The sequence below is a fragment of the Podarcis raffonei genome, chromosome 8 (genome assembly GCF_027172205.1).
Source record: "Podarcis raffonei isolate rPodRaf1 chromosome 8, rPodRaf1.pri, whole genome shotgun sequence".
In the NCBI taxonomy this organism is placed as follows: Eukaryota; Metazoa; Chordata; class Lepidosauria; order Squamata; family Lacertidae; genus Podarcis; species Podarcis raffonei.
In genome coordinates this window covers 74863584-74886384 of record NC_070609.1, presented here as the reverse complement: position 1 = coordinate 74886384, position 22801 = coordinate 74863584, and the positions used below count along the sequence as shown (strand labels likewise).

General features: G+C 46.5%; 1 protein-coding gene across 2 annotated transcripts in view; it reads right to left on the bottom strand.

The window, feature by feature from the left end:
- Positions 1-16504: 16504 nt before the first annotated feature.
- The window catches only part of TMEM201 (transmembrane protein 201), a 43905-nt gene continuing 37608 nt past the window's right edge, over positions 16505-22801 (bottom strand). For both annotated transcript variants that reach the window (XM_053400886.1, XM_053400887.1), the window contains exons 8-11: positions 21914-21985; positions 20359-20637; positions 18429-18560; positions 16505-17905 (exon numbers count right to left, since the gene is read on the bottom strand). In XM_053400886.1, coding sequence (XP_053256861.1) covers positions 17808-17905; positions 18429-18560; positions 20359-20637; positions 21914-21985 — 581 coding nt within the window. In that variant the 3' untranslated portion in view covers positions 16505-17807. The remainder of the gene's footprint in view (positions 17906-18428; positions 18561-20358; positions 20638-21913; positions 21986-22801) is intronic.

Here is a 22801-nt window from a genome sequence, read left to right as displayed (position 1 = left end):
AGGAAGTCCCTATTTTCATTGGAGAAATATTAGACAGTATGGAGTTATGCGACGCCGAAGCCAAGCAAATAAAGAACGATATAACCTTTAGAAGACATCTGAATGCAGCCCTGTATAGTTTTATTATGTTTTCATGTGTTGGAAGCCACTCAGAGCGGCTGGGGGAACCCAGTCAGATGGGTTGGGTATTAATAATAATAATAATAATAATAATAATAATAATAATAATAATAATAAATTTATTATTATGGAGGACGACATCCCTATTTTCATTGGAGAAAAGTTGGAAGGTTTGGAATTAGGCCCCTGCCTGAGCATCCTCACCAAAGGTCGCTGGGACCCCTGCCCACCCCACCCCCCACCGCAGACAATTTTCTCGACCTGGTGCACAGCTGACCAGAGAAGAATCTGCCCCTTCACACCATCCAGGCCAGCAAGAGACAATCTTGGACATATTCCAGCCAGGCAAAGAAAAGTCAGTGATGAGTGTGGCCTGAGGACAGCAGGTGTGCGGCTATCCCTATGGAGCAGACGCTTTACCAGGTGAACCTTTGCCTGCCACAAGGCAGTGGCACACTTTTCTGCCAAGGAGGAAATTGAAGTTAAGAAGTGAAGAGGCAAATAAGGAACCCTGGCTAAGTGGATGCAAAATAACCAGTTGAGCGGGGGGGGGGCACTTTAATCCTGATGCGCAAGGGGAAATGTTCAGACGCAAATTCTCCTGCAGGCCTGGTGAGAGGAAGACATCTTCGCCCACCCACTTCCTTTGCAACTGATCAGCCTGGGTATAGCGGAGAGAGCTGCCTTTATCTCTGCTTTGCTCTGCCTTCTTGTCGATTTGGAGAGACAGAGCTGATGAGTCCGCCCCCCCCTTTTTAGAAGCATAAAATAAAACTAAAAGGAAGTCAGACAAGTGAGGAAGAGAGAGAAAAAATAGCATCTCCCCCTCCCCACATATTACCGCAAGCCTCTGGGGGCCGGGGAGAGAGAAATTAACCAGCCCTGCTGGGAAACAGTCCGCCAAAGAAACCCCAAAAGAGAGGGAAACCAGCAGCTTGAGAGGAAACGAGGTTTCGGGGTTTTGTTCTGAGTTTTCAGCATGATAAACAAGTCAAAGCGGGTGCCACAGGGCCTTTGAGGTCAGGGCTACATGGTGTGCATGTACCTCCCCCCATTCCCCATATCATGCTATGCAATCACCCAGCAATCGCAACGCTCTGAGAATCTCAGCCATTTCTTACAAAGAAAAAAGCTTACTAGTCCTCAAGGCATTAAAAAAAAACATTTAAAAAATAAATTGCAAGTCCTCAGGGCTGAAAATGCACTACTTAAAGAAAGTAGTCCCCAACCTTTTTTTGTGGGCAGGGGACATAACTGGAATCATAGAATTGTAGAGTAGGCAAGGGACCACCCCCATCAATGCGGGAATCCTTTGCCGAACGTGCGGCTCAAACTCACAACCATGAGATTAAGAGACTCCTGCTCTACCAAATGAGCTACCCAGCAACTAACCTAATAAACTTTTGCTTCATGGGCTATTTCATTTCATTTTTTATTATTACACTTACCGTATTTTTCGTCCCATAGGACTCACCGGCCCATAGGACGCACCTAGCTTTTATGGGGGGAAATAAAGGGGGACAAAATTTCCTTTATTTCCCCCCCAAAACCAAGTTGGGGAATCCAAACCAGGTCGGGGAACAGCGGGATGGCGGCGCTGCGCCTCCCCGCTTTCCCCCGAGCATGTGGGGCTGCCCAATGTCTGCCCGAAGCGCGGGGCGCTCTGCTTCAGGGCGCCCCACACGCCGGGCGACAGGCTGCTATCCGCAGCCTAGGGAGCCCTGTGGGAACTCCCGCGGGCTCCCCAGGCTTGCAGATAGCTTCCTGAAGCCTGGAGAGCGATAGGGGTCGGTGCGCACCGACCCCTCTCGCTCTCCAAGCTTCAGCGAAAGCCTGCATTCGCCCCATAGGACGCACACAGATTTCCCCTTCATTTTTGGAGGGGGAAAAGTGCGTCCTATAGGGCGAAAAATACGGTATATCCCAACTTTCCCCCAAAGAATTCAAGGTGGCAAACACATTTCTCTCCCTCTCCAATTTATCCTGACAACAACCTTGTGAGGTAGGTTAGGCTGAGATACGGTGACTGGGACAAAGTCACCCAGCGAGTTTCATGGCTGAGTGGTGATTTGAACCCAGGACTCCCGAGGTCTTAGTCTACGACTCAAACCATTACTCCACACTGGCTCCCTATGTACGCATTAGCGGCTTGAAATGTAGTGAGGTGTTATGCTACTTATCAGCTGGCAATCACAATGGTGTGAGAATCTCAGCTTTTAAAAATATAAGAAACTTTTTTTAAAAAGGTTGCTAGTCCGCAAATTAAAAAAAAAAATGAAAACAATTGCTAGGCGTAAAGGCTGAAAACACACGGGGAATTGAGTGAAAATAAGGCATAAACCAGGAGTCCCCAACCTCTTGGGATTCATTTGCAAATCTAATAAACTTTCATTTCTTAAGCTATGGACCAATTTGTGACTGTATGAGCAGTGAAGTCATTTCACTCCACGCTGAGTTCCAAATCACATTTGTTCACCTGATGCGCATTTCCCTGGTGCTGAACAACCTATTGTGTGACAAACAGCAACATTTCTCAAGAAGCTGCAGGAGACAGATTGTGACCAGCATCACATGTAAAGGTAAAGGGACCCCTGACCATTAGGTCCAGTTGTCGCCGACTCTGGGGTTGCGGTGCTCATCTCGCTTTATTGGCCGAGGGAGCTGGCGTACAGCTTCCGGGTCATGTGGCCAGCATGACTGAGCCGCTTCTGGCGAACCAGAGCAGAGCATGGAAACACCGTTTACCTTCCCGCCAGAGTGGTACTTATTTATCTACTTGCACTTTGACGTGCTTTCGAACTGCTAGGTTGGCAGGAGCAGGGACCGAGCAACGGGAGCTCACCCTGTCGCGGGCATTCGAACTGCTGACCTTCTGATCAGCAAGTCCTAGGCTCTGTGGTTTAACCCACAGCGCCACTCGGCTTCAAACCTTCAAACCGGTGGGAGCGCAATGGATGAGGAATCAATGCAATTGTATACACCGCCCTTGATGCTATCCATGTCCCCAACATTAGTCTATTTTTCTTCCTCTCCCACCATGCCTGATGAAGACTTTTGAAGAACGCCAAAACTTGCCCACTACTTGTAAAAATTGGGTTGGTCAATCAATGTATTTCTTTAATATAGAATTACAGTGGTACCTCGGGTTAAGTACTTAACTTGTTCCGGAGGTCCGTTCTTAATCTGAAACTGTTCTTAAAGCACCACTTTAGCTAATGGGGCCTCCTGCTGCCGCCGCTCCGCCGGAGCACAATTTCTGTTCTCATCCTGAAGCAAAGTTCTTAACCTGAGGTACTATTTCTGGGTTAGCAGAGTCTGTAAGCTGTAGCGTATGTAACCTGAAGTGTATGTAACCCGAGGTACCACTGTATAGAGTTGGAAGGGATCCAAGGGTCATCTAGTCCAACCCCCTGCAATGCAGGAATCTCTGCTAAAGAACTCCTGACAGATGGCCATCCAGAATCTCCTAAAATCTGATTCCAATCCTACCCTCTGGAGCAGCAGAAAACATCTTTGCACCATTTGCCACGTGATAGCCCTTCTTATATTTAATTTCCTTACATTTAATTTAACCTTGGTTAAATAAGTACATGCACAACACCGTACATTTAAAGCACACACACCAGGATCTTGGGAACTGTAGTTTGCTAAGGATGCTGGGAACACAAATGCTTTGAAGGGCAAGCGATATAGTTCCTATGACTCATTGAAGGGGGGAAAATGTGCTTTAATGCACAAGTTCTCTGGCACTGGAAGCAAATTGCATTTGGAATGGAGAGAATAATAGAACTGTAGATTTGGAAGGGACCCAAAGGGTCATCTATGCAATGAAAGAATATGTGGTGCAACTATTGTGATTTAAAGGCCTTTGCAAAAGTGTTCCTGTGAGCTGATCCACACACGCACAAATTCATTGCCCAAGAACTACAACTTGAGTGTAGTGAAATAGCTTGATCTCAGATCAGACAAACACTGTGATTTTTTCCCTCTCCAAAGGGGCATGCAAAGACAGGCTGCAGTAGATGAGACCAATAGTGGGTCCAACCGTCAAGAAGGTGATTTCTGCAACTGAGGGGCAGGTGGGGCTTGTCAACCTAGGAAGGCACCCAGGAGGGAAAACTCTTGATCCTAAACTTCCGCTGCCTTGCAGGGTATAGCTTCCAGGAGCTATTGGGGGGGCCGGCGTGGCACAGATGTGACAATTTCCAAGTGGCCAATGTTTCACGGGAGACTGACCACAAGGAGGAATAAAAGGTAAACGTACCCCTGCCCGTACGGGCCAGTCTTGACAGACTCTAGGGTTGTGCGCCCATCTCACTCAAGAGGCCGGGGGCCAGCGCTGTCCGGAGACACTTCCGGGTCACGTGGCCAGCATGACATCGCTGCTCTGGCGAGCCAGAGCCGCACACGGAAACGCCGTTTACCTTCCCGCTAGTAAGCGGTCCCTATTTATCTACTTGCACCCGGGGGTGCTTTCGAACTGCTAGGTTGGCAGGCGCTGGGACCGAACAACGGGAGCGCACCCCGCCGCAGGGATTCGAACCGCCGACCTTTCGATCGGCAAGCCCTAGGCGCTGAGGCTTTTGATTTAGGAATCCAACCCTGGGTGATTCATTGGCGCCACCCGGTGGCGACAGAAGGCAAAATGAGCAAAGATACATTAATGTAGGGGTTCTCAAAGGGGGTGGCGTTCCTAACAGTGAACTGATATCTTTTTCAGAACCCACCCTAATCTGCGTGACAGTGATTTGCTTTAAATATTTTAAATATTGAATTTTAATTCGTTGTAGAGTAGTCTCGGACTAGGACCTGGAATACCATGGCTCAAACCCCCCTCACATCCAGAAAACTCACTAAATGACCTTGGGGGAGACACTGCCTCCCAGGGTTGTTGTGAAGATTACATGAGGAGAACCATGTACGCTACCTTGAATACCTTGCAGAAATCAGTCAACGGGGAAGGGCAGGTAATTACTTGATTTATAATAATAATAATAATGTTGTTCTTTAGTCATGTCCGACTCTTTGTGACGCCATGGACCAGAGCATGCCAGGCACTTCTGTCTTCCATTGCCTCCCGCAGTTTGGTCAGACTCACGTTCGTAGCTTCGAGAACACTGTCCAACCATCTCGTCCTCTGTCGTCCCCTTCTCCTTGTGCCCTCCATCTTTCCCAACATCAGGGTCTTTTCCAGGGAGTCTTTTCTTCTCATGAGGTGGCCAAAGTATTGGAGCCTCAGCTTCAGGATCTGTCCTTCCAGTGAGCACTCAGGGCTGATTTCCTTAAGAATGGATAGGTTTGATCTTCTTGCAGTCCTCCAGCACTATAATTCAAAAGCATCAATTCTTTGGCAATCAGCCTTCTTTATGGTCCAGCTCTCACTTCCATACATCACTACTGGGAAAACCATAGCTTTAACTACATGGACCTTTGTTGGCAAGGTGATGTCTCTGCTTTTTAAGATGCTTACAATTCCATGATTCCATGATAAATGGGTAGAGAATGCTACCAGAGGGGCAGGACAAGGGGGAACTGAGGAATGGAATGGAGAATCCAGGAAGATGGTTCTACTTGCTATTTCCAGTTGCTCAGTACATGGGCTCTTTGATACCAGAAATGGGAACCAAAGCTGTCTCAATTAAGAGTAAGCCCATCAAAACCCAGTGCGGGAGTTCTGATCTGAGGTGGCAATGGTGAAAACTGAAGCAGCTTAATATTTGTTCCCGGTTGGTTAACTCAGTGCAATCAGGCTCCACCCCCTACTAGCAAGTGGCCCTCAAGTGATTTCCTCTGATGGAATGTGGCCCTCAGAATGAAAAATAGCAGCCCAGCCCTGCATTAAAAGGACATCACTTGCTATAAAAAACATTTATTGTCCAGTAACCATTAAAAAACCAATAGTTCCAGTGAAACCAAACCAGAAAACTTAAACACAAAAGGGAGGTCCATTCACATCTCTACTCCAACAAACACTTAATTATTCCCAGGAAAATATTACTTACAACACTTGCTGCATTTCAAATACTGTTTTAAACACAGGAAGTGACATAAAACAACTTTTTAAACTTTTGCACAATTTAGTTTTACAGGCAGAATTAATTCAACAATCTGAGCTGCAGAAATAAGCAAAGGGGGCCTTTTTATAACAGGATGCAGATTATCATGATCCCACCAAGACAATGTTTGCAGGTTCAACCTTTTGTTAAAGGTAGAGGAGCAGGAGCCAGCACAAGATGTTGGCAACCCCTTTTTCAAAAGCAAATTAGTCTCCCTTGCCTTGCATTTTTCAGACATGTCCAGACTGGAAAAATCAGTTCTTTAGGCTCTGTCCTTCACTTTCCAACATTGCAGCAAGGATCAGTAAGTCCTAAATGTAACCAGGTGAAATGCTTTCTACTCACCAATGACCCAGGAACCCCGGCACAAAATGGGGGGGGGGGGAGAGAAGACACTTCAATCATCCCTCAAAGCCACAAATGACACATGCCTTATAATAAAATAGTAATAATAATAATAATCCCTTTCAAATTAAACTTCCAAATGCTGGTCCCCGCCCCACCCAAATAAGTGAATACTCTTGGCAGATTTTAGGTGCTACTCAGAGTAAACATCTTGAAATTAATTTCAATGGCTCTACTCTGCGTAGATTAAACATTTGCTAGAATTCAGCTATTTTAGGAGGGAAAGTAGTTACCATGCTTTGTGGAAATAAATATAGCCATTGTTAAGATAAAGGAACCAAAGACACTTTTAAATCCAAAATCATTTACTCTAAAGTAATTTTATTCAAGTTAACTGAACTTCCCTGAGTGGGGTGTGTCTGTCTGTGTGTGTGTGTGTGTAACAAACTAAATCTGGAGTATACTACTTGAAAAGTAACCTAGGGAGGAGTTTCAAGATTTCTCCTCCCAAACATTTTAAACACATGCAATATCTTGTCAATTTCCACTGCCAGGCTATTTATGCTGCCTTTGGAAACAGCTAATTCGAACACTTGAAATCATTACACAGCTCCCAACCAGAAACAAAAAAACAAGATCCTTCTTCTGTTTCACAGCTGAAAATCTCCACACTTTAGTCAAACTGGGTGGTACTTTGGCCCTGAGCACCGAGCAGTGCTTGACACCAATTTTAAATGCAACATTTCACCTGTAACAACTTCCAGTTGATTACAAATGACAATGACCATGTCTAGGTGAGCCACTTACCTAGGAAGCAAGTCCCAATACGTTAAATGGAACTTACTTCCAAACTATACTTAATATAATGGCCATTTCTGCCTGCCTGCCACACTTGTAGCTCGCTTGCATCTAAGGAGCAATTAAAAAAGCTGTAAGTCAACAGGTGAACTTACAAAGTTGCAGCTCTGCAACAGGCACTTTACAGACCATCTATCTGTTGGGCAGCTTTTTTTAAAAAAAGAAAAAAAATCACTGTAATGGAAACATCAATTTTGTTACTTTCAATTCGACAGGGGAGATTTTTAACCTCCTCTAGACAAGGGTTGCCAACTTTTCAGCCTGTCCCCAGTGCTGTGCCTTGAAGAGTAGCCTGATTGTCAGATACTGACAAATGAGTTTGTTCATAGAGTAGGTAAAAAGCACCCGGCATCTTCTAATCCCTGCAGATCAGACCATTCTTTGAGGCACAAGCAGCAGGGACTGGTTGAAAAGTTGGCAACTGCCTTGGGAACTCCTCCTAACCTCGCTCAAAACCCAGCCAATAAAATAAAAATAAAATGAGGCTGGGTTTTTCACGGGGGTGGTGGTGGAGGGGAAGGGGAAGGGACCTGATATATCTCACCAAAGCTTTCTTCTAAAGGAAGATTGCCCAGTTCCTCATCAACATATCCTTTCCAGGTTTGGCAAACTGAGTCCAAGCACAGTTGCCAGCTGACCAGACAGTTACCTGCTCCTGCGCTTTCAACAAAGCATTCAGCTGCAGAAATCGGCAACTACGTCCCCCGCCCCGCATTACAACAGGTGTGGTTGAAAACCACTGGAGCAGACCTGGTGTAAATATGTCGGCAGCTCTCTTCTCAAATTTGAAATAATCGTGCCCCGTTGCTTTTCAAACGCCTAGCTCTCCACCCCCCAATCCTGCCCGTCCCCCCAAGCGCTGAGACCTTAAGAGGTAGCGGGTAGTTTCCTTAAGCAGGACTAGAACCTTGAGTCACAACCGAGGCTGTCCATTAGGTGCTGCTCCGAATCAAGTCGTCCTCTCTTTAGAAGTCCGTGCGGGCGCAGGAGATCCTCTCTTGCCAATTCCAACCGCGCAAAAGGGACAGGTCGGGGGGCGACTGGAAAGGAGCCACGGGCCCCCCTGCAACCGGGCTCGGCGGCTGCTGGGCCGCCCCGCCGGGAAGCAGGAATCTGGGGTAGGGTCCGTAGCCGCCGACGGGCCCCATAGCTGGGAGGCAGCCGCTCACCGGGTAAGGCTGGGAGGGCTGCGCCACACCTGATCCGGCCAAAAGATAGGCAGGAGGCGGAAGCGGACTCTGAGGATATGGGTGATAAGGGCAGTAAGCGGGCGCAGGTGTCTCCGGGCAGGTGAAACAAGGCGCCGTCGGCGGAGGCGCAGGGGCGGGGTCCCGCGAGCGCCTCCGGGTGCGCCTCCGGCGCAGGTAATTCCCCCGCTCGAACATGCCTTCGAAGGCCGGATCCAGCATCCAGTCGTTGCCCTTGCGCCCGGCTCCCTCCCGGGACACCTTCAGGAAACACTCGTTGAGGCTGAGGTTATGCCGGATGCTGTTCTGCCAGCTCTTCTGGCTCAAATTGTAGTAAGGGAACCGCTGGGAGATGTACCGGTAAATGTCGCGCAGGGGCAAGCGCTGTCCGGGGCTGTCTCGGATGGCCATGGTGATCAGAGCGATGTAGGAATACGGGGGCTTTTGGAGAGGAGCAGGCGGCGCGGCGGCGTTACTCTCTCCGTCTGCGAGCTGCTCCTTCTTCGTCCCCGAGGTCGCCTCGACGGCTCCGGCGCTCGCAGCTTCCTCCATGGAGCTTCTGCCTGAAGGACAGAGGTGGTGGCGGTGGATCGAGCCCTTTCGAAAGTCCCATTCCCCCACCCCCGGTTGCCACCCCCAATCCGCCAAGCGCTGAGTGCGCCCCGCTCCTCCCTTTCTCCAGGTTGCAGGTGCGCTTTCCTTACCTCTCCAAAAGCGCGCCTGGAGCTCCGTGCGTAATTCTCTCCCTCTCCGTCTCCCTCGGAAAACCAAAATTGCGCCCAAGTTTAGCGGGCAAAAAACAAACGGGAGTTTCGCAAACACTTTTATAAGACCAAATGTTTGAGTTCATTCTTTGTTTTGATTGGAGACGGGAGTTGGATCTTTGAAATGTGCTACAATTTTTTGTGACCTGCGTGTGAACCCCGAAGAGGGAGGTCACCGCTGCCCTGAACTTGGGTGCACCGTGGCGCTGTGCCAGTTTTGGCGAACAGACCCATTTTCTTGCGCGGAGCCAAAAATCCAAGAGTCAAGAGGAGCGAGGGGGAGGAAATAATTCCAATACTCCCATGAATTGTGATTTGCTGATGAGAGACTGCGGAGAAGCAAGAATCGCTCTCCAGTTAGCAAGAGTTTAATTGAAATGATCCTATTTTTAATGGTTTTCTTTTATGACGTTGCTTTGCCCAAAAGTGCCAAGGATCCTGACTCCGTCCAAAAGAAGTTTTTACCCATTACTTCTATGGCTTGGATCCTTATTTATTTCCCTGCTCCGCTGGCAATTCACTTTGTGGAAAAGCTTTTAAACTTTTGTCCCAGCGCACGCAAAACAAAGGCAAAACGGCAGAACTTGATTAGAACCCGGAGCTGAGCCTAGGGTTGTTTCCATCCAAGTTCTACTCAGAGTAGAGCCCTTGAAGTGAGTGGAGCTAAGTTAGCCATGCCCATTCATTTCAATGGGTCTGCTGCTGCTCTGAGTAGGATGAATGTTGGGCTGCAGCTATTTGCTTCAGGCTCTCTGCCCCCTGAGCAGCGCTTCCAGCCTGAGGCATGCAAAGCAATAATCAAGAGAACATGTGCAGAGAGTGCGTTCCCTTTCACCCAGTCCAGCCCCCTGCAATGCAGGAATCTCAACTAGATCATACATGTCAGATGGCCATCCAACCTCTGCTCAACAATCTTTGATTAATAATAATCGTAATAATTTTATTTATACCCCACCCTCCCTGGCAGCTAACAACAGTAAAAGATTACAGTAAAAGCACAATGGGGGGGGGGGACAATTTAAAATACAGGTTAAAATGCAATTTAAAATGCAGCCTCATCAAAACCATAAGGGGAGGGAAACATAAGGGCCAGACAGAGTCCAAACCAAAGGCCAGGTGGAACAGCTCTGTCTTGCAGGCCCTGCGGAAATATGTCAAGTCCCACAGGGCCCTAGTCTCTTGTGACAAAGTGTTCCACCAAGTTGGGGCCAGTACTGAAAAGGCCCTGGCCCTAGTTGCGACCAATCTAACCACCTTGCGACCTGGGACCTCCAAAATGTTGTCATTTGTGTACCTTAAGGTCCTTCGCGGGACATACCAGGAGAGGCGGTCCCGTAGGTACGTGGGTCCTAGGCCGCATAGGGCTTTAAAGGAGAACCCACCACATTTCATAGGAGACCATTCCACAGTCAACTGCTCTTACTGTCAGAAAGTTATTCCTGATGTTAATCAGAATCTCCTTTCTTGTAACTTGAAGGCACTGGTTCAAATCCTACCCTCTGGAGCGGGAGAAAACAAGCTTGCTCCGTCTTCTGTGTGACAGCCCTTTCAGTGAACAGAACTGCCATTAATAAAAACATGGAACATAAAAAATGCGGCTTCATGCTTTTCTCTTGTTACAATTACTGTAGTTTTAAAATAAATACCGGTAAATGCATCTCCATCTGTACAAAGAGGACCAACACATGGCATACAATTTGACCCAAGTAACTCAAAATAGGCGGGTGCATTTGCAGTTGTGCTTGCAGCCTAGCAGTCAGGCAGAGGTGGCATCAGAAAATGCTATGGGGAAGGGCCATAGTTCAGTGGGAGAGCACCTGCTGGGCATGCAGAAGGTCCTAGGTTCAACCCCCAGAATCTCCAGGTAGGGCTGGGAGAGACTTCCTACCTGTTGTCCTGGAGAGCTGCTGCCAGTCAGTGCAGACAATACTAAGCTAGATGGACCAGTGGTCTGACTTTGTATAAGGCAGCATCCTCTGTCTCTATATCTGGGTGGGGGAGACAGAAGACAACGAAAGGGGCAAAGTTCAGATTAGGGGGAGTGCAAACTTTGGTCCAAATATTAAAGATTCACATTAATTCCCCTGCCCTAAGCTTGGACAGGCTCTTCAGAATAGCAGGCTTGTTTTCATTGCCATTTTCATTACTATATTTTGTATGTGAATAATGCCTGTCACCTAACCACTGAGGGCCAGAGATGGTTTTGTGTGTTGGAGGTAGTGGGGTGGGGGGAGAAATTGCTCCCCCTGCCCCTGTATCCTGAAGGAATGTGATGCTAGGGGCATAAGGGAGCTTTGTGAACCTCCGCTTTTAAATTTGGAGATTTAAAAAAAACCACCCCCCAATTTTTTAGCCCTTATGATTTCCACAATATGAGTAAATGCTCACCTTTAACATCAAAGAACCAGTGTAGGGCAGCGGTTAGAGTGCTGGACCTGGGAGATCCATATCTGAGTCCCCACTCAGCCATGAAGCCCCCTGGGTGACTTTTAGCCAGTCACCATCTCTCAGCCTAAACTACCTCAAAGGGTTGTTGTGAGGATGCAAATGGAGAGAAGTTTGCATGTGGCCACTTTTGAGCGCTGGATAAAAGGATATACAGTGGTACCTTGGGTTACAGACACTTCAGGTTACAGACTCCACTTACCCAGAAATAGTACCTCAGGTTAAGAACTTTGCTTCAGGATGAGGTCAGAAATTGCGCAGCAGCGGTGCGGTGGCAGCGGGAGGCCCCATTAGCTAAAGTGGTGCTTTAAGAACAGTTTCAGATTAAGAATGGACCTCCAGAATGAATTAAGTTCTTAACCCGAGGTACCACTGTAACCAAAACAATTGAATAAATCAGATTGCTCTACCTGTGCCTAGCAGAATTAAACTAAAAAAAGTTATAAAGTACGTAAAACAAACAAGCAAGCAGAATCACTTTACAAATGCAAGCTGCATGTGGATGACAAATCAGCTTTTTTTTTTTTTGGCATAGATTACGGAGAGCTTTTATTTGTTAGGAGCACAGAGTACGTACAAGCTTTGCCTACCACACAAAATATCTCTTTCAAGCACTGGCAGGATTAGGCCACTACCAAAACGGGTATTAGTTCAAATGGGTAATTAAGATCGCGTAGAAAAGTGGGAGGAGGCTGTCCAACAAGTTTGCCTCTCCTAAGCACCTTTTCTGCTTGGTACGTTTATGGAGGCGTTCTGAAAAGCCAAGAGTGCTGTCTGTTAGCAGATATTACAACAGCGGGAATAGGGAACTTGTGCCCCCGCCTCCAAATGCTGCTGGGGCTACAAGCCCCATTATCCATGACCGAGGCTGATGGGTCAGAGGTTCTCCCACCCGTTTCCAATCTGTCTTAACAAAAGCCAGAGCAGCCACTCATGCAGAGTTGCAACAGGGAACCTCCTTCCTGGATGGGGCTTCTGGTTCCCAGGGTTGGGGTACATGCGTCATGCTCAGCATGGCCCTGACCGAAGGTACCTTATTTTGTTTCTATACTCTGTTCAAGCACTTGATATGTGGCCCTGCAGGTCACAGTTGAGAGTAAAGATTTTCTTGCTTCAGACTCTGGAGAACTGCTGCCGGTCAGAGTAGACAATATTGGCCTATATAAACAATTTCTAATATTGGCCTATATAAACAATTGGTCTAAGGTAGCTTCTGTGTTCCAGCTCCATACAGATTCCATTTTCACCCTTTGAACCACGTTTTTAAATTTAAAAAATTACACAATAGGAGGGGTTAGAACAGCAATAAACATCAACACACATCACCATGAGCTTACCTGGCAAGGATGATCAAAAGAGCTTGGGCAACTGCATCCTCAACACACCTTATGGAATAAACAAATTGTTATCTGTGGCATCTATCAACAGAAAGGAGGTCTGACACAACCACACAACCCAAGAAGCAGAACCTGTATGGATGTGTAGAAGTTGGAGGTGGATCCCACAAAGCTTGCTTGCATCACCCTGGCCGATACAAAATGAGACTAACGTGCCAGGCCAAAGGATTCTCGGCACCAAAACCAGAGCTGGTTTAGTTCAGGCTGAACATCCACAAAGGTGGTAAATCTGTGACAAGCTGCAGGCAGGGTCCCATGACCTGTTAAAGCAATACTCTTCAACACAGTATGTTGAGAAATCTTTTTGCACAGATGCTAGTTTGAACATAACATCAAACCATGGTTTATTAAGCTAGGGTTTTTTTGGCCAAGGCACAGTCTGACCCCCTCCTTTGGTAATCCTCACAAAACTCTAGCCCAATGGTTGCCATTAATTTGATTTTGATTTGATTTTAGAATGAATTGGTTTTAGAATGCATTTCAATCAATTGATTGTGATTTTATGTAAACTGTGTTACTTTTATTGTGGTTAGCCACTCTGAGCCCGGCTTCGGCTGGGGAGGGCGGGATATAAATAAATTATTATTATTATTATTATTATTATTATTATTATTATTATTAAACCATAGTTCAGCATTTCAGTAGCTTAACTAAGGACATATTAACTATGGTGAAAGGCTACTTGTTAACCAGGGTTTGTAGTTGGTTTATAAAGCAACTTAACATTGACCGTAGCTTAGCATTGTGTGCAAACCAGGCCTACATGAAGTTTATGCAGAAAGAAGTATTTTGTCAAGGGAGTCTCCCAGATGCTGCTGGCTTAAATGGCACTGCCTGGACACAGGTTTAAAGCCCCCCAAGTATGGACACTAGGCAGGCAGGCAGGCGCCTTGGTTGCATTCTTTTTGGCATCTGCTGAAAACATTTTTATTTTAGGCAAACCTAATCAGAAACATAGATAGCAACGTGTTTTAACCTCTTTCTAGTCTTAAGTTTTATTATTTTAAAATATATTTTTAATTACTTGCCTTTACATGTTTTTTTATTGATACTTTTAATATTGCTTGTAAACAGTGAGGTGTGCCAGTCTTCCATCCTAATTAATCATCTTACCTGTTTACCCTGCCATTTGGTGGCGGAAGAATCCTGTTCCTGGCAACCCTGAGATCACTGGATGGAATTATTTTTTAAAATTGCAGCTGCTTTTGCAATGTTGTTGGTTTTTTTTAACTGAAACTGCTTTTGCAAAGTTTTCAATTGTAATTGTTTTTAGGCTGCAGTCTGTTTTAGAATGCTTTCGCTTTTAAATTGTACAGGTGTTTGTCGCCCTGTTTGCCTTGGGGGATAAAGGGTGGGATATAAATTCAATAAACAATAAATAAAATTATATCTCAAACCTGCATCAAACATTAGCCTGGGACAAGAAAGATCTGGGTTCAAATCCCCATTTCGACTGCTCTGTTTAATCTAATTTGCAGGGTTGTTTTGTGAGGATTACGTGTTGACCATGAGCTACTTGGACGGGATAGAATATAATTTCCTCCCTTGCCTACCTAAATTATGAAAGGAATAGAAAGCCTTGTCTTGACCTATGCTGTCTGCAAAACGATCAGACGGGTGAGTCGGTTTGAAATTGAAGGTAAAAGCCACACCGCTTTTGCAATTTTTCCTCCCCATTTAGGAAAGTGATGGGACAAGATGCTCAAGATTCAATTTCATTTTTATTCTCCACTTTTATAATGAAAAATAATCTCTCAAACACAGAACATAAACTCCCCGGAGGAATGGCAGGGGTAGGGGGCAAGAAGAGGGAAAAGAACAAAACCCCTTGCATCCAAACTAAAGACACAAATTTCTAACCAAACTGTACAAAGTTAACCCCACCCCACAGTCATATTAAGTAGAAAATGTACAACTTTTCCCAGTGGAGGAACATCAAAACCAGGACTCTGCCATTTTTCTTCTCTTAAGACTCCCACCCACCAAATCCCCACCCAACCCCCACAATTCAAGCCTCTCAGGAACACAGTGTATTTCGATAGTAAGAGTTAACTCCTGAAGGCAGTTGTTTTTACATTCGTTAGGGAACTAGTCCTCATGAGGCTTCTGGACAAGCTGCTCAAAGGATGCATTCTATATGTACAGAGCAATCACCACGTGCCTGTAACCCCATCAGAAAAAGGGTGTCAGCGGCCAATCCCCTCTCTGTCTGTTGCGAACAGTGTACATGTGTGTTTTTAAATGTTTTCTTGGACACGGAAGGCTGATGGTATTCCCCACCCTTTGCTCCCATAAAGGAATTGGCCACTTAAACCCAGGTTCTTAGTTGAGAATTGATAGTTATTTAAACGCAGGTGGCTGTGCTGCATTCAAGTTCAAGAAGAGAGTGAAATGGTGGGTTGTTGTTGTTTTTTTTGCTTCCAACTGACAGGGCAATATATATACATAAATAAATAAAAATTGGCATCATCAAGCGGTTTCCCCACACACTTTGTGCGAGGGGAAAGGACAATAGCAAGATAAAGAAACACATCAATTGCATTAAGGCGGAAAGGAATTAAGACACAGACGTGGTGCTTTCAAGACACCTTTACCCCATTTTACTTGGGAGCGCTGTGATTTGAAGAATTTGCACCAGAGTGATTGCGACCGAGTGTGTTTTAGCACCATATGCAAAGGATTCTGTCTCCCTCCTCCCTTCTTAGGCAGAGAGAGCAGAGTGATTGCTCCCCACCTGCCCCACAGAGAGCCAAAGGTAGTTTGAAAGATGGAAATATATTTACAGTGTGGTGGGTAACCTGTAGCCTTCCCTTCAGATGTTGCTGGAATAGAGTACCACAAAGAAATACAGCCTGCGTACAAACAAACCTCTCCACCAGGTAAGGTGTAAAATCACAGGCTTAATTTCACTGCTGGTGAGCAGTCACGTCGCGGCATGGAATTACACACCTCAAGTCTGAAATATTTTCTGTAAGCGCAACAAAAAAAGCTGAGCTATTTGGCAATGGGCACATTTTCCTGGGTGGCGGCAGCAGCATTTAACTTTTGGGAATACCCCGAGGAAAGAGGAGCAATTTCTTGGGAGGAATTAAAATTTGAGTTTCTGCCCATGTTAACTGGCGGTGCTTGGATGCCCACCAAAAAATACAGCATGTAGAATGTAGGACTGGAAGCCTGTGAAGCGAGACGTTTTGGAATTACTTTTAGGAGAGGGGTAATTTTTTGGACCTAGCACCTGTGATCTGGTTCTCTAAAACAGATGACGAGCAGGAGGTGGTTGACATGTGTCTAGACTCTGCCACCAGATAACATAATACCTGATTGATTGATTGATTGATATATATATATATATATAAAATAAAATCCCTACTCACAGATAACTAGAGTGTCAGTTCAAACTTCCCCAACTTGCTAGCTTTTTAAGTGCAGGGATTTACTTATTTGTTGCTCAGAGGTACAGTCACGTAACCCGTTCCACCTAACGGGTTGGATTGTATGTGTGCAATCCAAACACAGTCCAAGTGATACAGCAAGCACCAATTTCATTTTTGAGTTTTGCAGCACAAGGCAGAATTCCTTAACCTGACCTACTTCAGCTTTTGGCTATATATAGAAGTTTTGAACGAAGATATCCACACGTCACAGATGCAGCGGGAAACAGACCTCTGAAGCTGCAAACAGTGGCCTGTTTCTACACCCACTTGTCTCCCAGTTGTGGCATTTCTAGTACACCACGTTGAGAGCAAATTTCTCAAAAATCCAACTCAGAAACACCCAGCGAACACCCTGGCCGTCGAGAGCCGGAGTGTGTACCAGTGACATCAGAACGTCTTGTTACAGTAGAAGTGGTGCCTGTACGTGAGGCAAAAATGGAGTTACGATACTGGATACTGACTTTAAAAAAACAAAAACCCCACAATCCACCAATCCGCAAAACATTGCAAACAAGTACAAACAGATACGATGGCAGCACCAATAAACGAACTGCAGCTGAGTGGCAAGTGGTTAAGGAACCAGGGTGAAAAAGAACGCCACAGAGCAACTGAGTTAATGTGCTGGTCCTCCCTCTCCTTCTCTCACTGGAGAGAGGGGAAAACTGAGAGGAAGTCTTGTTAGGGATAACGAGGCCAACGAAGCAACGAAATGGCGTGGAACTACCGGAGACCAAAATGGCATGTTTCCCGGTCCTTTTGCAAACAAGACGTCAGCAACGCTAACGTTTCATCATTAAACAAGCGGAGGAGGAAAGTCCCTTGGCCAGCATCTTCAAGCTCATCCCGATAAACCGGTTCAAAAAAAGGTGCAAAGTAACTGGAGAAGCCCAACACTGGCTGAAACAGCCCCACCATCACCCAGCCTGGGTCACAAAAGTTCCCTAAAATGAGAAAGTGTTCTGTTTCTAGGCGAGGTCAGTGGCGATGGATGGGGGGGGGGGTGTTCTCTTGCGATCAGCAGTTTGAGGATGGCCAAGAGGCAGATATGACGATGGAAGGGCTGCACAGTGGTTGGGTCCTCCTCGTCCTAGAATCGCCGCCACCCCCTTCTCTCTCTTTGGAAGGAGTGTGGCGACACTTTGGAAGAGGACAAAGAGGAAGTGGCGGTGGTGGTTTGGCCATCAGTCCCCAGCAACATGGCTCAGCGCAGGTTTTGGTAGAGGTAGGCTGACGTGAAGATGGCGTTGACGGTCAGGCTCACGGCAAGGAGACCTCGGAGCGCCGAGTTGCCAAAACGGCCTGATTGGAAAAAAGAAAGGAGACCGGAGAAGGAAGAGGATTAGCAGCGTGAACCAACCAGTCTGCTCATAATTATCTGTGACAGGCCCTTCTTCCAGGTGCCCCAACTCCACAGGAGGGCGGCAACAAAAGAGCAGGGACTTTTCGGTGGTGGCACCCTGCTTGTGGAATGTTTTCCCCAGGAAGGCTCACCTGGCGCCATTGTTACATTAATCAGGTGCCAGGCAAAAAAGGTTCCTTTCTAAACAGGCCTTTGATTTTTAACGATGGCTTTTAAATTTTTTTTTTTGGGGGGGAGGGATATTTTAATGTAGTTTATATTTTAAAAATAAAATATTTGCTTCTTTTTTATGCTGGTTTTTTTTGCATGTCTGTTTTTGTGTTTATCTATTATCTAGGTAATATTTTTCAATTGCTTTCATATTTTAATTATTATTAATTATATTTATTAGACACTTTCTTGCCATGGCAAACCATGTTTTAAGCAAAAAAAACCACAACCCAAACCCTGCGCAACACTCACCCCTCCAGCCTGTTAGTTCCTCCCCTTTCGTCGTGGTGTCCACCACACAGCTCGACGAGTGCGACGAGTTCTCCCCTTTCTTGACAGTGCCATCGCTGCAGATGCTCCCGGCTTCCGTTATGGCTCTCATATCTTAAAAAAGGAGGACAATTAATAGTATTATTTATATGCATCCCATCTTGTTGCCCCAGCCACACTGGGCAGCTCCTTACAGAATATTAAAAACACAATAAAAATATTTAAAAAACAATAAAACACCAAACATTAAAAACTTCCCTAAACAGGGCTGCCTTCAGATGTCTTCTAAAAGATAGTTGTTTATTTCCTTGACGTCTGATGGGAGGGCGTTCCACAGGGTGAGCACCACTACCGAGAAGGCCCTCTGCCTGGTTTCTCTGTAACTTCACTTCCTGCAGTGAGGGAACCGCCAGAAGGCCGTCGGAGCTGGACCTCAGTGTCAGGGCTGAGCAATGGGGGTGGAGACGCTCCTTCAGGTAAGCAGAACCTAGGCTGTTTAGGACCTCTTTTTCTACATAAGAGTGGCATGCTGGATGACACCAGATCAGAAGCATTGCTGCCTTGAAGTGTGGAGGCAGAGACAGCGGCGGAGGAAGGCTCTTGGGTACCTGGGGCAACGTGCCCAGGGGCAGGGCGGGGCCAACCACCCATAGGGGCGGGGCACACAGTGCCAATAGGGACAGCACAGGGCATGCCATGGCGCCCACAGGGACAGGCGTGCAGTGCGGCCTCAGCCACCCTACAGCTGGGGGGAGGGGAGGCAGTGGGCAGACAGCACAGAGCTTGCAGGCGCTGAGATGTGTGGCTCATGCGCGCTGCAGGCCCCGTGGCGACGAGTGCCACCCGCCATTTTGTCACCTCCTGTCAGGATGACACCTGGGGTGAATTGTACCCCCGCACCCCCCTTCGTACGTCCTTGGGCAGAGCACAGCCACCCTGATAGCCTTTTCCTCCAGGTATTTGTCTAATCCTCTTTTCAAGCTGCCCATGGGCTGAGGCATTAGCATTTCTGAATGCCAGTGGCTGGAAACCTCTTGCGCTCAGGGCCTGCTTGTGGGATCTGGGTGGCCGCTGTGAGAACAGGATCCTGGACTTAGATGGGACCCCCCTGGCCTGATCCAGCAGGCTCTTCCTCTGCTGAAAAACGAACGAGTTGGCTAGAACCAGCGGCACTTTGCCAATAGCTCCAGGGAGTTTTACTCTATGCCAGTTTTACCCAAGGCACCAGGGTACTGTTGTACTCAGGCCCTGCCCGCACCAGGTTGGCCACTGTGTGGCCAGGATGCTGGACTAGACGGACCTTTGGCCTGATCTGGCACTGCCAGCCCCTCACGGCAGCCACTGTTGAACTCTAGCCCAATGGTTCCCATTAATTTGACTCTGAATTGATCTTAGAATCAATTGATTTTAGAATGTATTTCAATTAAATGATTATGATTTTATGTAAACTGTGTTATTTTTACTGTAGTTAGCCGCTCTGAGCTCAGCTTCGGCTAGGGAGGGCGGGATATAAATAAATTTACAGTGGTACCTCAGGTTACATACGCTTCAGGTTACATACGCTTCAGGTTACAGACTCTGCTAACCCAGAAATAGTGCTTCATGTTAAGAACTTTGCTTCAGGATGAGAACAGAAATTGTGCTCCAGCGGCGCGGCGGCAGCAGGAGGTCCCATTAGCTAAAGTGGTGCTTCAGGTTAAGAACAGTTTCAGGTTAAGAACAGACCTCCGGAACGAATTAAGTACTTAACCCGAGGTACCACTGTATTATTATTATTATTATTATTATTATTATTATTATTATTATTATTGGACTGCTCATGTTTCCAGGCACAGCCACCAGAGCCTTAACTATGATAAACCACAACCCTGGCACAGACGATTCAAGTCCCACCTCTCGGATGGGTACGTACCATGCAGTCCCCGCTCGCTTAGGTTCCTTTTCGGAAAGGAGGGCAGCTCTGTGGCGAAAACGTTGCTCTCCGAGTGGGCCAGGTCCTCCTGCTGCTGGGCCTCGCTGTGGGCCGAGAACAGCATCAGCCGCTGGCCCTTCAGGTTGAGCCGGGCAGGGCTGATGAGGGGCCGTCGGTAACGCAGGGAGCCAGAGCTGGAAGCCACGGAGCCGGCCACGGATGGTGCTGGCGAAGGCACAGGGGAGGAGACACAGCTCCCCGAGAGGAGGGAAAAATATTCTGAGAGGGGAAATGGGAGTAAGAAAGAGAGAGAGAGGGAAGGAGGGACAGCGTTTCAGTATATGTAGAAATCAGGAAATGGGGATTTTGGCTGCGTATGCGCCAAACCGGTTTTTTAAAAAAAATATGTTTATATATAGTTAAGTCATAAAAATATATATCGAAGTGGTTTACATTAAAAAGATGAAAACCATGCATGAAGCAATTAAAAGCAAATTCGAGAGCAAAGAAGTTAAAAGTGAGCAGCGATAAACCACTGTGGAAGGACACCTGAAGAAGGTTCCCTTCCCCTGAAAAGAAAGAAACCCTGGGAACTGCAGTTTGTTAAACGGCGCTGGGAATTGTAGCTCTGCAAGCAGTAAACCACAGTTCCCAAGTTTCATTAGGTGAAGCTGTGTGCTTTGAATGTAATGGTGTGTATGCAGCCTTTATTTATGATATTATTATTAGTAGTAGTAGTAGTAAATCTAGATAGATGCCCTTTAATAATTATTCCCTGTGTAGCTTACAACAAAACAGTATCAAGGGTAATGTAATATATAATAAATTAGAATCAGCAACAGACAAAAAGAACAGATCAAAAAGGAACTTCTTTGTTGTAACCCACCCTGCGACCCTGCTGCTATAATTTTTTAAAGAGTTTTTAATTCTGAATTTTAAAATTGTTGCAACCTGTGCTAGGATTTGCTAGTGAAACGTGGGTAATAAATTTAATCATAAATGATAATTAATACATGATAAGCTGCTTTAAAGCGCATTAAAGTGTAATTCTGGTCACATCTACATTGCACCTTGAAAGCACATGACTTCCCCCAAAGTATCCTGGGAAACGTAGTTTGTTAAGGGTGCTAACCCTGCAAGGGGGAACTGCGGTTCCCAGGATTTTCTGGGATGGGGTGGATATGGTGCTGCTAGTAACAGAAGTCTAGGCACCCTTCAGCCACGTTGCTCAGAATGTTTTTCTGTGTGTGTTATCTGAAGATGCGATTGCAAAACCAGTTTAGAACCAGTGCAGATCTGTTCCTTGGGTGACTCCTGCATGGATTACTTTGTATCTAGGGTGGGGGAGAGAACCAGACAGGGTTCAGAAGGGTGACAGACAGGTCACCGGTGTGAGTAAGCTACTGCGACCTAATTTGGAAACACTGGTGCAATTTAGGACCACAAAGGTGTTTCTCTCTCTTTTGTGTGTGTGATTTGTTCAAAAAAGAGAATGGTATCTCTGCTCTTTCTGGAACCTTCAAGCACCCCAGAACAATGCCTGGGCTCTTCTCACCTGATGTAGGAGACTCTTTGGAGTGAGAGGTCTGGGATGGTGGCCGGCTTCCGCTGAAGAGGTAGCCAGAATCTAAAAAAATAAAAATAAAATGAAATTGCATGCAGCTACAGCAATCACCAGGGATGCGGGTGGCGCTGTGGGTTAAACCACAGAGCCTAGGACTTGCCAATCAGAAGGTCAGCGGTTCGAATCCCCGTAACGGGGTGAGCTCCCGTTGCTCGGTCCCTGCTCCTGCCAACCTAGCAGTTCGAAAGCACATCAAAGTGCAAGTAGATAAATAGGTACCGCTCCGGTGGGAAGGTAAACGGTGTTTCCGTGCACTGCTTTGGTTCGCCAGAAGCAGCTTAGTCATGCTGGCCACATGACTCGGAAGCTGTATGCCGGCTCCCTCGGCCAATAAAGCGAGATGAGCGCCACAACCCCAGAGTTGGTCACGACTGGACCTAATGGTCAGGGGTCTCTTTACCTTTACAGCAATCACCAACGACACAGGAGAATGCTAAATGAATGATGTGTCAAATAATGCATTTCTGAGGGTCTGGAGGCCCAAGGCTGTCGTGAGAATTATACCCTCTGCTAAAATAATAAGGAAGCTGCTTTATAATTTAAGTTATTTCCATGGCCCACCTTGCTCAATATTGTCTACACTGACGGGCAGCAGCTCTCTGGGATTTCAGGGAAGGTTCTCTCCAGGTCCTAGTGCAGATGCCAGGGATTGAACCTGCAGCTTTTTGCATGCAAAGCAGATGCCCTTCGATACGATACGATAATCTTTATTGTCATTGTCCCATACAGAACAACAAAATTGAAAATCTACATTGGACACTCAGAAACCGACAAGCCTGCTATCCCAGCCTGGTTAGCCCCCTAAAAACTCTGACACCC